This window comes from Gobio gobio (genome assembly GCF_949357685.1).
Source record: "Gobio gobio genome assembly, chromosome: 24".
Taxonomy (NCBI): Eukaryota; Metazoa; Chordata; class Actinopteri; order Cypriniformes; family Gobionidae; genus Gobio; species Gobio gobio.
In genome coordinates this window covers 21,950,392-21,966,203 of record NC_137120.1, presented here as the reverse complement: position 1 = coordinate 21,966,203, position 15,812 = coordinate 21,950,392, and the positions used below count along the sequence as shown (strand labels likewise).

The 15,812-nt window shown below is 36.5% G+C and overlaps 1 protein-coding gene across 1 annotated transcript in view; it reads left to right on the top strand.

Moving 5' to 3' along the window:
• The first annotated feature begins 6,808 nt into the window (after positions 1-6,808).
• Positions 6,809-15,812, top strand: part of nicn1 (nicolin 1) — a 30,259-nt gene continuing 21,255 nt past the window's right edge. Inside the window, exons 1-3 of the mRNA XM_079807748.1 lie at positions 6,809-7,013; positions 11,446-11,578; positions 11,708-11,878. Of these exons, the coding sequence (XP_079663874.1) occupies positions 11,453-11,578; positions 11,708-11,878 (297 nt within the window). The 5' untranslated portion in view covers positions 6,809-7,013; positions 11,446-11,452. The remainder of the gene's footprint in view (positions 7,014-11,445; positions 11,579-11,707; positions 11,879-15,812) is intronic.

Genomic DNA, 15,812 nt, shown 5'->3' with positions numbered 1-15,812 from the left:
AAATGACCTACATACTGGAAGTATGCAACACAAAAAATCATCAATTATGCATAAAGCAGAGCCTCCCTTAAAATGGGAATTGGGGTATAAACAGAGTGCAGCACAACCAAAAACCATCCGTATGCAAAAATCTTCCTCATGTTTTCCTGATATTTATATATTCCTAATGGAAACATTTGTACAGATACAGACAAGATAAAGCATATTTGTAGAGATACTGAAAGTACAGGTGTACGTGCATTTAGGTGATTAGTGACGCCAGATCAACTAAGCGACGTTGCATTTCAAAATGTGTAAATGTCGAAAATGAGTCTCCATCAATACTAAGTAGCCTAACGATATTAATTTAGAATATGTACATAATTACTTACTTTATATATTTTGCATAATCATTTGCATAATAAAACTAATTAGTCAATCTAATTTCTTTATACTGGATAACTTGTTAATAAAGAATAATAATAAAAAAAAGCCACTCGTTAGCAACTGCCTTTTTCAAGACACGTAACAGCTTCAAAAAAATCACGAGTGGGGTAATACTGATGTATTTTATGTCGTAGAATAAAACGTGAAAGTGTCTTGAGCTTGTGTTCACCACAGACTTTATTCCAGCCATTTAAACTAAAAACCCATTCAAAAAACCATTTGACTTCGGGACGATGGAACTGGAAATGCCAACTCATTTCTGCATTTTGGCCTACAAGTGATGTCATACCTGCACCACTCTTAACCAGCCTACACTGTTAGGGATAGTTCACCCAAAATGAAAATTACTCCATGATTTACTCACGCTCAAGTCATCCAAGGTGTATATGACATTCTTCTTTCAGACAAATACAATCTGAGTTATACAAAAAAAAAAATCCTGACTGTTCCAAGGAGTAAATGGCAGCCCAAAATTTGAAGCCCAAAAAGTCCTTTCTTTATAAAAGTACTTGATAAAGGCCTTCTGAAGCGAATTGATGAGTTTGTGTAAGAAAAATGTACATATTTAAAACTTTATAAAGTAAAACTTTCACTTACGAAGAAAGTGTAATGCCTCTCGCGGTTCAAAACACGCTACGTTCTAGTGATAAGCTGCTCCAGTTATGTTTTTTTTTTCATAAGTTGAATGAAAGGCAGTGTGACAGAAGCTAGATATTTTACTCTATAACGTGCTAAATATGGATATTTTTCTTAATAAAACGCATCAATTCGCTTCAGAAGGCCTTTATTAACCCGCTGGAGCTGTGTGGAGTACTTTTATAATGGATGGATGCACGTTTTTGGGCTTCAAATTTTGGGCTGCCAATTAGCCTACTGATTGGATTAGCCAGGACATTTATTAATATAACTCTGATTGTATTTGTCTAAAAATAGAAAGTCATACAGACCTAGGGTGGCTTGAGGGTGAGTAAATCATGGGGTAATTTTCATTTTTGGGTGAACTATCCCTTTAAGGAACATCCTGCAGAGAGTAGTGTTAGATGAATATTTAAAGGTCCCATGGCATGGCATTTTTCTATTATTTTATAGTGTTTCCTGAGGTGTACTTATATTGTTAGTATGATTTTTACATCATAAAATGTCATAATTTAGAAATAAAAGGCATTTTTTCTATACTGCTGTTTGCCCTGTGGCTGACTGCCCTGCTTCAAGAGGCGTGTCTGCTGTGAGACTTCAGGAAAAACGCCCACTGTTGTGATTGGCTGACATCTTTGCATTTTAAATGAGCGGAGGGGGCGTGGTTTAACGAGGCACGAGCAGGCACGAGTCTGCCAGAGACAGATGGACCTGTGTTCACTTCACATCAGTTCTCTCAGCATGTCTCAGTTCAGGGTGAACTGTTGTAGTTACTAGAATATACTTCAGGTTATTAGTTTATTTCTAGTCAGAGGGGCTGTCACTCATGTCAGAAAGTTAGTAAATTATGGATCAGCGCTGACTCGAGACGCGAACCGTTTAGAACGATTCAGTCCGATTTGGTGAACTGGTTCGGTTCACTAAAAAGAACCGATTCAAAAGAATGATTCGTTCGCGAACAGGACATCACGGAGACGGAGCGATTGCTAACAAAGTTATTTATAGTAACTACTGAGTTGTGAGAGCGTTGTCTGTCAGCGCGAGTTTATTGTGTTTGTATCTGAGAGTTCTGAATAAACACGAGTCCCAGTCACACCGAGTCCTCTTCATCATTATTCTACCAACTTTGTAACACATGCAATGTACCATTACAGCGAGATGAACGAGTTAGTAAGTTTGATTAAAGCATTATTTCTAGATATGTTCCAATCATATGAATAGCGTCAGTGATGCGCATTGAGTAACTTACACAGCGCAAACAAAGACACAACAGCAGTAATCGAATGTAATCCAGTTTATTGTGGGGAAAGCTGGCTAGCCTAGCCCAGATACCCTCACGCTTACCCCCCTTCTGCTTAATCTCACGCCGCGTTTGGTGCCTCCGCTGTGGGCCAGATGCAGTACTGGGGGTCGGGGATGTTGAAGGCCGAGCTTCGGCGTGTGTGAGGTTTATCTCTAAAGATGTTACTGCTGATGTTAAACAGAAAAGACTTTATGCACATTTTAGAACAGATAGACGCGACGAGGACGTACAAAACACTGACTCACAAGATAGAAAACACGAAAACACCGTTCTGTCGGGAGAGAGAGAGAAGCCGCAGTGTGTGCACGAATAATAAATAATAAGCTACACATCAGAAATCAATGATCACAGATCAGAAGGAACTGAAGAAAGACTTCTGTTTTCATTTGTACATCCAAACACTGAGAAACTGCCAGTGTTCACTCGTTCACAAGTAACGTTAATGATCTCGAGTGTTTGCATGGGCGTGGCAGATTCTCTGGGCGGGGGAAAGGGAGGAAACCGTTCCTGCTTGGACGTCAAACCAGGAGGCTTCAGGATTGGCTCGTCTGGCCTGTCATTTTCTCAAAGGCAGAGAGAGACAGCCACAACTCGGGTTTACACCGATCAACATTTCTATCCACTTGGGGACAATATTCAGGCTAGGGGAACTCATATTAATGTTGAAATACCTCATAAAATGAAAATTTCATGCCATGGGACCTTTAAAGCTACACTATGTAACTTTTCCGTCCACTAGAGGTCGCCTGTTCAAAACAAAGGCGTAGTTTGATGACAGCACGTTTAAGCGCAGAATCTCGGGACATGTGGTCTTCACCTCACAGCCGGTGGGAAACAGTCAGGATAGGACTGGGGCAGAAATCATGTTCATGGATGCGATTATTAACATTACTGTAGTCTGAAGCAGAGCAGGAGCGAGTGTTGTGGAGCTGAGCAAGGCCGCAGGAGCGATTGAAGAGCGGGACTGTTATTATGGCATAGTCGCTGGCGGGACTTTTATTATGACACGGTTGCCGGAGCCACTTCCAGTTATGAGTTTGAGGTAACGCAACTCTGTTTATCGTATTAGATATATCTGAGTGTGTTGAAAAGGAAGTTATGACGTTCGCTCGGCGGCTGCTGTGACACTTGTTCACACTGCAGTGAAAGTAAAGTGTTTCAGTGAATAAAACCGGAGACCGAGGGTGACGCAGATATGACGCAATCGACAGGCGACTCCCTCACACGCATAGCTCACACGTCCTGGTTCCTCGGTTAAAATAGCAAATTTCTCACGATTTACAAATAGTTGAAAACATTTGGGATATTCTAAGTACTCAACTGAACAAAATATATAACACTGGCCTAGTGGTTTCTGGATATTTTACTGCAAACATCCTACATAGTTCACCTTTAATGCTGCACGCTTTCGAACTCCCGTCGAAATGACGTCACACACTTCATTCTTCCATTTCGTTTGAATTATTTTGGGGCCATTACACACTAGAAAAGGATCTGACAAAACGTTTGACAGATGGGAATGCTTCAGATACATTTTTACCGAGTGGAAAGAGTCAGTTTGGAAGGATACTAAACAAACAAAACACAGATCCTACCGAATATGTCAACACCTGACCTAGTCAAACGCACTGTTCGGGGTTTCTGAGTCTCAGTGGCTCATTTGGAAACATGTTGAAAATCCTTCCCTTCTGAGTTGCTTTCCTTTCCTCTAGGTTGTCCTTGAAGATGTTTTTCTTTGCTTTACAGCCAGAGCGAACCATGTAGCACGTCTCTGAGGGGGTGTATAAGTAGTACGTAAACGTAAACCTCCGCTTGTGACAGACACTAGAAGCGTGAACGCACTACTTCCATAAAATAAACTCTCCGCCTAAAATAGTTGCTGCTCCGCTCGCTCAGTCCTGGCAACAGCTGCACGGGGGAATATTGCATTCCCATTACCAAAGCGAACCTGTGAAGAGCTGGTTTTTGAATTTGTCATTCATGTCTGCACAATGAGGTACTGGACGCGTGCCAGTGTAACGTCCTGGGCGCGCGTGTTTGAGGGTGTGGGTATTTAGATAATAATAATACAAATAATAAGTTGAATGTTTACATTTATTTGTGATTATTAATTTTAAAAACTGATGAAAATTAAAAAATGTCCCTGCCAATGTGGGTCCAGAGTGCAGCTATAATAATAATAATAATAATAATAATAATAATAATAATAATAATAATAATAATAATAATCAAATGAAAAATACACAATAAGTAACAAATAAAAAAATACAAATGTGTAGGCCTATGCACTGATAGATCTGATACACATACTGATGACAAAAAAAGCCTTCTATAGTAACACTGCAATACAAGAAAATCTCTCTCTCTCTCTCTCTCTCTCTCTCTCTCTCTCTCTCTCTCTCTCTCTCTCTCTCTCTCTCTCTCTCTCTCTCTCTCTCTCTCTCTCTCTCTCTCTCTCTCTGGGGCCTGGTATGAAATCAACAATGGTTTTAGTGTGAATCTCATGAATAATTATGCTCCTTAATTATCATGACTTTGACAGAAAGAGCATGTTATGTCATGCATACCGAACAATATACACAATGGTGGAACAGAAATGTGTTTTATATAAGAGATAAAGCCAATCACAGAGTCTTGAGTATACAGGTTCAGAAGTACATACTGTACCACAGAGTTCACAGCCGAAGAGCGTTAGCGCCCTCTGCCGGTGTAGCGAGTAAAGCCTAATAGAAAGTGAAGACAGTGGCATAAGATTTGCTATTACATTTATTACATTCTTTGCCATTAATTTTGCCTCTAGCTTTTTGATGAACTAGCTAACTGGATTTAAAAAATTACAGTGGTGGCCACTGAACCCAAAACCCAAAACATTCTTCTAACTATTGCCGGAACTTCCTGCGACGGAAGGAATCTGCTGGAACATTGCAAATGATGAACTGACCCCCTCAAAGTACGTATCTCAACCCCATTGAGCACGTTTGGGAGAGTTGGAAAATCAATTGGACAGATAATGTTCATTCAAAGGAAAGCCTTTGGCTTCAGTTGCAGAAGGGATAGCATTAGTGTTGAAGTTCTCAAAGGAAATATATTGACACTATGCCAGAGAGATGTGCTGCTGTAATTGCTGCAAAAGGTGGACATACCAAATATTAAAGTTAAAAGTGGATAAAAACAGTACGACTCACTTCATCTGATATTTGATGGTCAGAGCAACCATGTTTCATGAACATTATGAAATTAAATCATGTTTTGGAGGCAAAAAAAAGGTCAATATTTCCAGATCTGTCATATTCTAATAATTTTGGCCACCACTGTATATATAGCCTAACAATAATAATAACGCACATTTGGTGACACCTTATATTATATCGCTGTGTAGTTTTATGAATTGTTGTGTTAATTGTTTTATAGTTTAAATAATTGCTGCAAAGCTATTAAATAACAGAATATTTTAAAGTGTTGCAGAAGTTTGTTTAAACTAGTTTTTTAAGCATTCTTCCCATCAATGAAATAAACAGCAGATTTATTTTACTATTTATTATTATTATTATTATTACTATTGTTATTATTATTATTTTATATGTGTGTAGCCACTCATCATGTAATAACCGCACATAATGTAAAAACGGCACATAATGTAATACGTATTACATTATTATTGTAATAAAATGTCCATAATGTAAAAATGTTCTCAAAACGTAATACAATCTTGAGCTCATAATATAATAACAATTATGAAACATTTATTACATTATAAACTCACCAAAATCATATATATTTTTTTACGTAATAAAATGTAAAAAATAGCATTCCCTTACAGTATTTTTAAAAAATAAACTCCCTGTTAAATGCAACATTTAAATATTCATGCAATTATTATTATTAATCTTATATTTTTACATATACATAAAGCATTGGTATTCCTTTAAATACATTTAAAAAATCTAAATCCAGTCTTAACCCGCCTACAAAATCCAATAATTAAAATTGCATGAATATTTAAATATGTTGCATTTCACATGTAGTTTAAGACTGGATTTAGATTTCTAAAAAAGTAAAAAGTATATATATATATATATATATATATATATATATATATATATATATATATATATATATATATATATATATATATATATATATATATATATATATATATATATATATATATATATATTTTTTTTTTTTTTTTTTTTTAAGCTATTATAATTATGACAATATGTTTTTGGTGAGTTTATAATGTAATAATTTTCTCATAATGTAAAACTTATTACATTATGAGCTCAAGTTTAATATTTCATTTTGAGAAAATACATTATGAACATCAACAATAATGTAATATTTATTACATTATGAGATTCTACACTGTAATGTAGAGTGATTATTTGCGACTGTGCTAGGCAAGGGTTTGTTTTAAAGACATTGTCCCTTTAAGAGGCACACGTCACACAAAGGACCGGAAGAGTCATGCAACTATCAACATATGAAGCCATAATACCATAAAGCTGCTTCCAACTCTTGCTCAGATGACTGAAATGACGCTGCTGCTGTTTTAAAGCGCCTCAGCACCATTTTAGGGCACGTCTCGGCTATTTAATACAAGAACATTTTAGTCCAACGAACGAGTCAGACAGCTGAAAATATTACAGTAAGTACAGCAGTGACGCACACGGGCCGTGCTTCAAAACTCAGCGAGCCGCCTACATAGATAACAAGCAGAGCCTTTCTTCCTGCCATACAGACCGCTTTATCAGGAGTTGTTTGTGTGGCACGTCACCCATAATTCATTTGGATGTTTTGTTTTGCTCTAAATGCTTTGCTCAGATTTGCTTGTTTATTGTGTCCTCCAGGGTAAAACTTAGACATAAGAATAATGATAATAAATACAACAAAAGAGAAAAAGATTCAGAATATTAAAACATGACTGAATATTAAGACATAAATACTGTTCATAAAGTGTCATTTAAGGTAATTGCTTTTTGTGTATAATATTAATACAATTTACCCTACAAAACATTTGCACAAACACAATCCAAATAAAAGTTTGTGTTTACATAATATATGTGTGTGTACTGTGTATAGTTATTATATATATTTGAATACAAACACATGCATGAATATATTTAGGAAATAATTGCATGTATGTATGTATATATATATATAATTTACATTATATATAAATATTTTATATTTAAATATAACACATTTTTCTTAAATATATTAATGCGTGTGTGTATTATACATGATAATTATACACAGTACACACACATATTATGTAAACACAAACTTTTATTTTGGATGCCAATAATCGTTTGACAGCACCATATATATATATATATATATATATATATATATATATATATATATATATATATATATATATATATATATATATATATATATATATATATATTAGGGCTGTCAAAAGATTAATTGCGATTAATCGCATCCAAAATAAAAGTTTGTGTTTACATAATATATGTGTGTGTACTCTGTTAATTATTGTTTATATATAAATACACACACATTCATGTATATATTTAAGAAATATTTGCATGTATATACTATATATACATTTATATAATCTATAATCTATAGTATATATTTATATATATATATATAAATATAAATTTTATATATAAAAATAATATTTTTTTCTTAAATATATACATGCTTGTGTGTGTATTTATATATAAATAATAATTAACAGAGTACACACACATATATTATGCAAACACAAACTTTTATTTTGGATGCGATTAATCGCAAATAATCTTTTGACAGCCCTAAGTATATATATACACAAATCAGGCATAACATTATGACCTTATGAAGTGAATAACACTGATTATCTCTTCATCAAGGCACCTGTTAGTGGGTGGGCTATATTAGGCAGCATGTGAACATTTTGTCCTCAAAGTTGATGTGTTAAAAGCAGGAAAAATGGGCTAGTGTAAGGATTTGAATGAGTTTGACAAGGGCCAAATTAAGATGGCTAAAAGACTGGGTCAGAGCATCTCCAAAACTGCAGCTCTTGTAGGGTATTCCCGGTCTGCAGTGGCTTGTATCTATCAAAAGTGGTCCAAGGAAGGAACAGTGGTGAACTGACGACAGGGTCATGGTTCATTGATGCACGTGGGAAGCGAAGGCTGGCCCGTCTGGTCCGATCAAACAGACGAGCTACTCTAGCTCAATTTGCCCAAGAAGTTAATGCTGGTTTTGATAGAAAGTTGTCAGAATACACAGAGCATCACAGTTTGTTGCGTATGGGGCTTCATAGCCGCAGACCAGTCAGGTCTGAGCAATGGAAGAAGGTGGCCTGGTCTGATGAATCATGTTTTCTTTTACATCACATGGACAGCCGAGTGCATGTGCGTGGCTTAACTGGGGAACACATGGCACCAGGATGCACTATGGGAAGAAGGCAAGCCGGCGGAGGCAGTGTGATGCTTTGGAATGGATGTTCTGCTGGGAAACCTTGGGTCCTGCCATCCATGTGGATGTTACTTTGACATGTACCACTTCCTAAGCGTTGTTGCAGACCATGTACACCCTTTCATGGAAACGGTATTCCCTGGTGGCTGTGGTCTTTTTTTAACAGGATAATGCACCCTGCCATAAAGCAAAAATGGTTCAGGAATGGTTTGAGGAGCACAACAACAAATTAGTGGTGTTGACTTGGCCTCAAAATTCCCCAGATCTCAGTCCAGTCGAGCATCTGTGGGATGTGCTGAACAAACGATTTAGATCCATGTACGCCCCACCTCACAACTTACAGGACTTAAAGGATCTGCTGCTAACATGTTAGTGCCAGATAACACAGCACACCTTCAAGGGTCTAGTGGAGTCCATGCCTCAATGGGTCAGGGCTGTTTTGGCAGCAAAAGGGGGACCAACACAATATTAGGTAGCCTGGGAAAACCCAGACAACTTCCGGCAAATTTAGATTTGCTCTGCAAGTAGTCTGGCAAAGAGCACATTCAAACCCATTTCTAATCCCTAGAAATCGCGGCACCAATCAGAAACGTTGGGGCGGGCTTTAGACGATGACGACAGCGCAGCGACATTGAAGTAGATTTGTGGAGCATCACTCGTTCGAATCAGCTATCGCGTCTGTTTAAAGCGATTTAAACTTTTCCTTTTCGTTAAAACCCGAGCAAAGAACAACACTCGAAGCCTTCATATCTAAAAAAGATGTTATCGCTGTCTTACCGAATGGATTCGGCAAAAGTCTGATACCAGCTTGGCCCTTTGGTGGCTAAACGAATGGGTCTTAGCGAGAGCCCTCTGGTAGTGTTAATGCTTTACAAAATATAGTTTTAAATCCTTTTCAGGCGTGAATGTAGTTGTTTAAAGCTCAAATCTGTGGTTTATTTATAAAGAGAGCGCCTTTTTTAAAATTTGATCTGCCGTTAGTTGTGAGTTCCAGTGGTCCTTCTGCCGTCTGCCGCTGGCTCTGATGTCTCTGTAGTGGTTAAACCGTCTCGTCTTGTGTAGATCTAACGGCTGATCTTTGCTCTCATTAATCTATAATTTGTTCCTAGACAGATCGTTTTGTCTGAGGGCAAAGTGAAGTTTCATAACTTTATATTTTTAAGATATTAAACTTTACCGTTGTAGTCTCCTAGCCCTGACTTTGACTAAATTGCTTTATTTATTGTATAGCTTATACCTTTTACTTATACTTTTATAATTGCTATTGATGATCACACATAAACTGACATTTAACAAAAAGAGACTGGGTTGTGTTTTGTGTCATATTTAATTTATTACAGTGATAATCATAGCCTATATTATGTGTGTGTGTTTTTTTTAATGTAAACGAAAAGAGGCTGGGTTATTTATATTTCGTTTTGTTATAAACATGCATTGAAGATAATATGCATTGCCTGCACTACATATACAAATATATACTGAGTGATACTGTCAGCATTGTAGGCGGACTAGTGTCCTCCCGTCCTCGGGAGTTCGTTCTCCGGAGTCAAACTTGGCAAGTCACGGACGCAAGTCAGAAGTTCGCGTACGAAATATGTCATAAAACACCACTGCCTCATTTCATTAAAATTAAAAAAAAAAAAAAAAACATAAAAGCCACACGAATGTGGTTCAGGCAACGCGTAGCTAGGCCTACATTGATTATCTTATATATTTATAATAAAACGAAGTATAAAACACGTTGCCTCTTTTCGTTTACATTTTAAAAAATTATATATTAAACATTAACATGTGGTTTAGGTAAGGTGACCAGATTTCAGAAATGGAAACCGGGGACCTTTCCTATTTGAGAACACAAGTACAGACAAGAACGCATGTTGAGAAACGGCCAGAGTCTCAGATGTTTCTCCGTCGCTCTGCATACGTCATCTCCCTCATCGCTCTGATTGATTTGAGGTCTATCCAATTGCGCCGAGAGGCATTTGAGCGACGCCCGTTGGTGACGCCCCTTTGGAAATGATTTGTCTATGAAGCTTTGCCAGACCATAACTCAGTTACTACTGAGAATGGTCTGGTTTTAACCAGGCTAAATATTAGGATCATTATTAGGTCAATATTAGGTCATAATTTTATGCTTGATTGGTGTGTATAATAACAATAAGCAAAATTGGAGACACCGTACATTAGCATTCATGTTGCTGTGTAGATTTATGAATTGTTGTGTTAATAGTTATAAGAAAAGCTATTAAATAACCCACAATTTTTTAAATATAGATATGTTGCATAAACTAGTTTGAACTGCTAGATTTTATTTTTGAATGTTTTTATGTATTTTCTTTTTATTTATTTTAACTGTATTTTCATGTTATTTATAGTTATTATAAATTATTTTTGTTGTTTTTTATACAGATAGTAACAACACAACAATAGATAACTAAACATAAAATGATAAAAAGACAATAAAATAAGTATTTAAAAAAGATATAATAAATACAGTTACAAAATATGAAAATTATTATATATAAATTAACAAAATATTATAATTATCATAATTATTATTAATTATTATTATTATTATTTAATTTATATATAAAAACACAGATCAACGTCTTTGTGAAGTTGAGTTTAATGTTGTCTCATCACAGATCAATCATGAGTGCTGAAGCTGTCAGCTGCACTATAAAGCAACCTGTCGCGCTGCAGATTGGAGACGCTGTATCTGATTCATCTCGTCCTGGCGTCTATATAACAGATATCACCCTTGCCGAGCCTGTGAACGTGAGTGTCTCATAGTACATCATTTCATAAAGGTTACGATTATTGATTGACCAGAATGGTTTTATTTATACCCGATATCTATATATTATTACACGGCTTTGCTGGTATGTCCCTTGTGCTTGTGTCTAGATTCAGGAAATCTCTTTCAAGAACTACTACACAGCATATCTGACGGTCCGTTTGCAGCAGAGAGAGGACGGTTCTGCTAAGTGGGTCACTTGTTTGAGAAACTACTGCCTCATGGCTAATCCACACGCTGAGGCCGGATCACATGACTATTTCTCCATCTACAGACAACAGGTAGGACAAGGCCACTAAGAGGGAGCGAGAAACCAAAATATTCTTCATTTGGAAAAGAGCAGCGTGAACATTCTGCTAAACTGCTGCTTTTGTGTTCCATGGAAGAATATAAAGTCCATTTGTTGGGGTTTGAACCTTTTGGTTATCATTCTGGATCTTTACCACACCACCACCAATTGCAAGAGTTTATTTTCTCACAATTGTGAGAGAAACTCTGAACTACGAGAAATAAAGTCAGAATTGCAAGAAATAAAGTCAAAATTGCGAGAAATAGTCTGAATTGCAAGAAATAAAGTCAGAATTGCGAGAAATAAAGTCAGAATTGCGAGAAATAAAGTCAGAATTGGGAGAAATAACGTCAGAATTGGCGAGAAATGAAGTCAGAATGGCGAGAAATAAAGTTACAATTGAGAAATAACGTCAGAATCGCAAAAAATTAAATCAGAATTGGGAGAAATAAAGTCAGAATTGAGAAATAAAGTTAGAATCGCAAAAAATAAAGTCAGAATCGCAAAAAATAAAGTCAGAATTGGGAGAAATAAAGTCAGTATTTGGGCGAAATTAAGTCTGAATAGCGAGAAATAAAGTCAGAATAGCAAGAAATAAAGTCAGAATTGGGAGAAATAAAGTCAGAATTTAGGAGAAATAAAGTCAGAATTTGGGCGAAATAAAGTCTGAATAGCGATAAATAAAGTCCGAATTGAGAAATAAAGTCAGAATTGCGATAAATAAAATCAGAATTGAGAAATAAAGTCTGAATAGCGAGAAATAAGTCAGAATTGAGAAATAAAGTCAGAATAGCAATAAATAAAGTCAGAATTGAGAAATAAAGTCAGAATAGTAAGGAATAAAGTCAGAATAGCAAGAAAGAAAGTCAGAACTGAGAAATAAAGTCTGAATAGCAAGAAATAAAGTCAGAATTGAGAAATTAAGTCTGAATAGCGAGAAATAAAGTCAGAATTGGGAGAAATAAAGTCAGAATCGCATAAAATAAAGTCAGAATTGGGAGAAATGGAAGAAATAAGGTCAGAATTGGGAGAAATAAAGTCAGAATAGCAAGAAATAAAGTCAGAATTGAGAAATAATGTCAGAATAGCAAGAAATAAAGTCAGACTTGGGAGAAATAAAGTCAGAATTGTGAGAAATAAAGTCATAATTGAGAAATACAGGTGCTGGTCATATAATTAGAATATCATCAAAAAGTTGATTTATTTCACTAATTCCATTCAAAAAGTGAAACTTGTATATTATATTCATTCATTACACACAGACTGATATATTTCAAATGTTTATTTCTTTTCATTTTAATGATTATAACTGACAACTAAGGAAAATCCCAAATTCAGTATCTCAGAAAATTTGAATATTGTGAAAAGGTTAAATATTGAAGACACCTGGTGCCACACTCTAATCCGCTAATCAACTCAAAACACCTGCACAGGCCTTTAAATAGTCTCTCAGTCTAGTTCTGTTGGCTACACAATCATGGGGAAGACTGCTGACTTGACAGTTGTCCAAAAGACGACCATTGACACCTTGCACAAGGAGGGCAAGACACAAAAGGTCATTGCAAAAGAGGCTGGCTGTCCACAGAGCTCTGTGTCCAAGCACATTATTAGAAAGGCGAAGGGAAGGAAAAGATGTGGTAGAAAAAAGTGTACAAGCAATAGGGATAACCGCACCCTGGAGAGGATTGTGAAACAAAACCCATTCAAAAATGTGGGGGAGATTCACAAAGAGTGGACTGCAGCTGGAGTCAGTGCTTCAAGAACCACTACGCACAGACGTATGCAAGACATGGGTTTCAGCTGTCGCATTCCTTGTGTCAAGCCACTCTTGAACAACAGACAGCGTCAGAAGCGTCTCGCCTGGGCTAAAGACAAAAAGGACTGGACTGCTGCTGAGTGGTCCAAAGTTATGTTCCCTGATGAAAGTCAATTTTGCATTTCCTTTGGAAACCAGGGTCCCAGAGTCTGGAGGAAGAGAGGAGAGGCACACAATCAACGTTGCTTGAGGTCCAGTGTAAAGTTTCCACAGTCAGTGATGGTTTGGGGTGCCATGTCATCTGCTGGTGTTGGTCCACTATGTTTTCTGAGGTCCAAGGAAGTTTTAGAGCACTTCATGCTTCCTGCTGCTGACCAACTTTATGGAGATGCAGATTTCATTTTCCAATAGGACTTGGCATCTGCACACAGTGCCAAAGCAACCAGTACCTGGTTTAAGGACCATGATATCCCTGTTCTTAATTGGCCAGCAAACTCGCCTGACCTTAACTCCATAGAAAATCTATGGGGTATTGTGACGATGAAGATGTGATATGCCAGACCCAACAATGCAGAAGAGCTGAAGGCCACTATCAGAGCACACTGGGCTCTCATAACACCTGAGCAGTGTCACAATGCCACACCACATTGCTGCAGTAATCCAGGCAAAAGGAGCCCCAACTAAGTATTGAGTGCTGTACATGCTCATACTTTTCATGGTCATACTTTTCAGTTGGCCAAGATTTCTAAAAATCCTTTCTTTGTATTGGTCTTAAGTAATATTCTAATTTTCTGAGATACTGAATTTGGGATTTTCCTTAGTTGTCAGTTATAATCATCAAAATTAAAAGAAATAAACATTTGAAATATATCAGTCTGTGTGTAATGAATGAATATAATATAAAAGTTTCACTTTTTGAACGGAATTAGTGAACTAAATTGACTTTTTGATGATGTTCTAATTATATGACCAGCACCTGTAAAGTCAGAATCGCAAAAAATAAAGTCAGACTTGGGAGAAATAAAGTCAGAATTGGGAGAAATAAAGTCAGAATTGGGATAAATAAAGTCTGAATAGCAAGAAATAAAGTCAGAATTGGGAGAAATAAAGTCAGAATCGAGAGAAATAAAGTCAGAATTGAGAAATAAAGTCAGAATTTGGAGAAATAAAGTCAGAATTGGGAGAAATAAAGTCAGAATTGAGAAATAAAGTCAGAATCACAAAAAATAAAGTCAGAATTGGTAGAAATAAAGTCAGAATGGGGAGAAATAAAGTCTGAATAGCGAGAAATAAAGTCAGAATTGGGAGAAATAAAGTCAGAATCGAGAGAAATAAAGTCAGAATTGAGAAATAAAGTCAGAATTGGGAGAAATAAAGTCAGAATTGTTTTGCAGATACAAAGTTCACCAGTTATTAACTGCACCCCCGAAAAGCATAAGGTCTGTGTATATGTTTGTTTCCTGTGAGTGTTTTGTGTAATTTGCTGTGTATGTTAATGGTAATGCCACGGAGAAAGGTCTAGAGAGAAAGATTTTGTGAATGAGACGTTAATGCGCACTTATGCTTTGTTTGTTTGTTCAGCTCCTACAATGATTTTTTTTTTTGTGGAAAACGATTTGGGGGGGGGGGCTTACCGATAGGTCAATTGCATGCAGAGGGAATTTGAAAGACAACCGTTTATCCCACCCCTCGGATTGAGCCCTGTCAATGGTGAGTTTCCAGACCCAACATCTTGATGTGGGTCTGGCTTGTCAGGCTACATATTAGTGCTATTTTGACAATTTTGTGGGCCAACGAGTTTACTTGTCCCCTGTCAATAGCATAGTAATCTATGAAGTATTTTTTGTACAGAAGTCACTTTCAAACCAAGCAGCTTCTTTTGACCAGCGCTGCGAAATCACACAACCAACTTGAACATCAGCGAAATCTGCATTAAGAACTTTTTAGGTCTCATGCGAAACTCTCAAATTCACAGAACAACTGTAAATGTGACTGCACCTTTATAGATTATAAATTCTTCAAATTCAGCATATATGATGTTTTATTTATGTCACATAGATGTATGTCATAATTACTGTTTTTGTAAGCGGGCAAAATATGTGATATTTGTAATCTTTTTAAATAATTTCCTCTGAGACGACACCAGCAATTGTGTCCGCAGGATATCTTC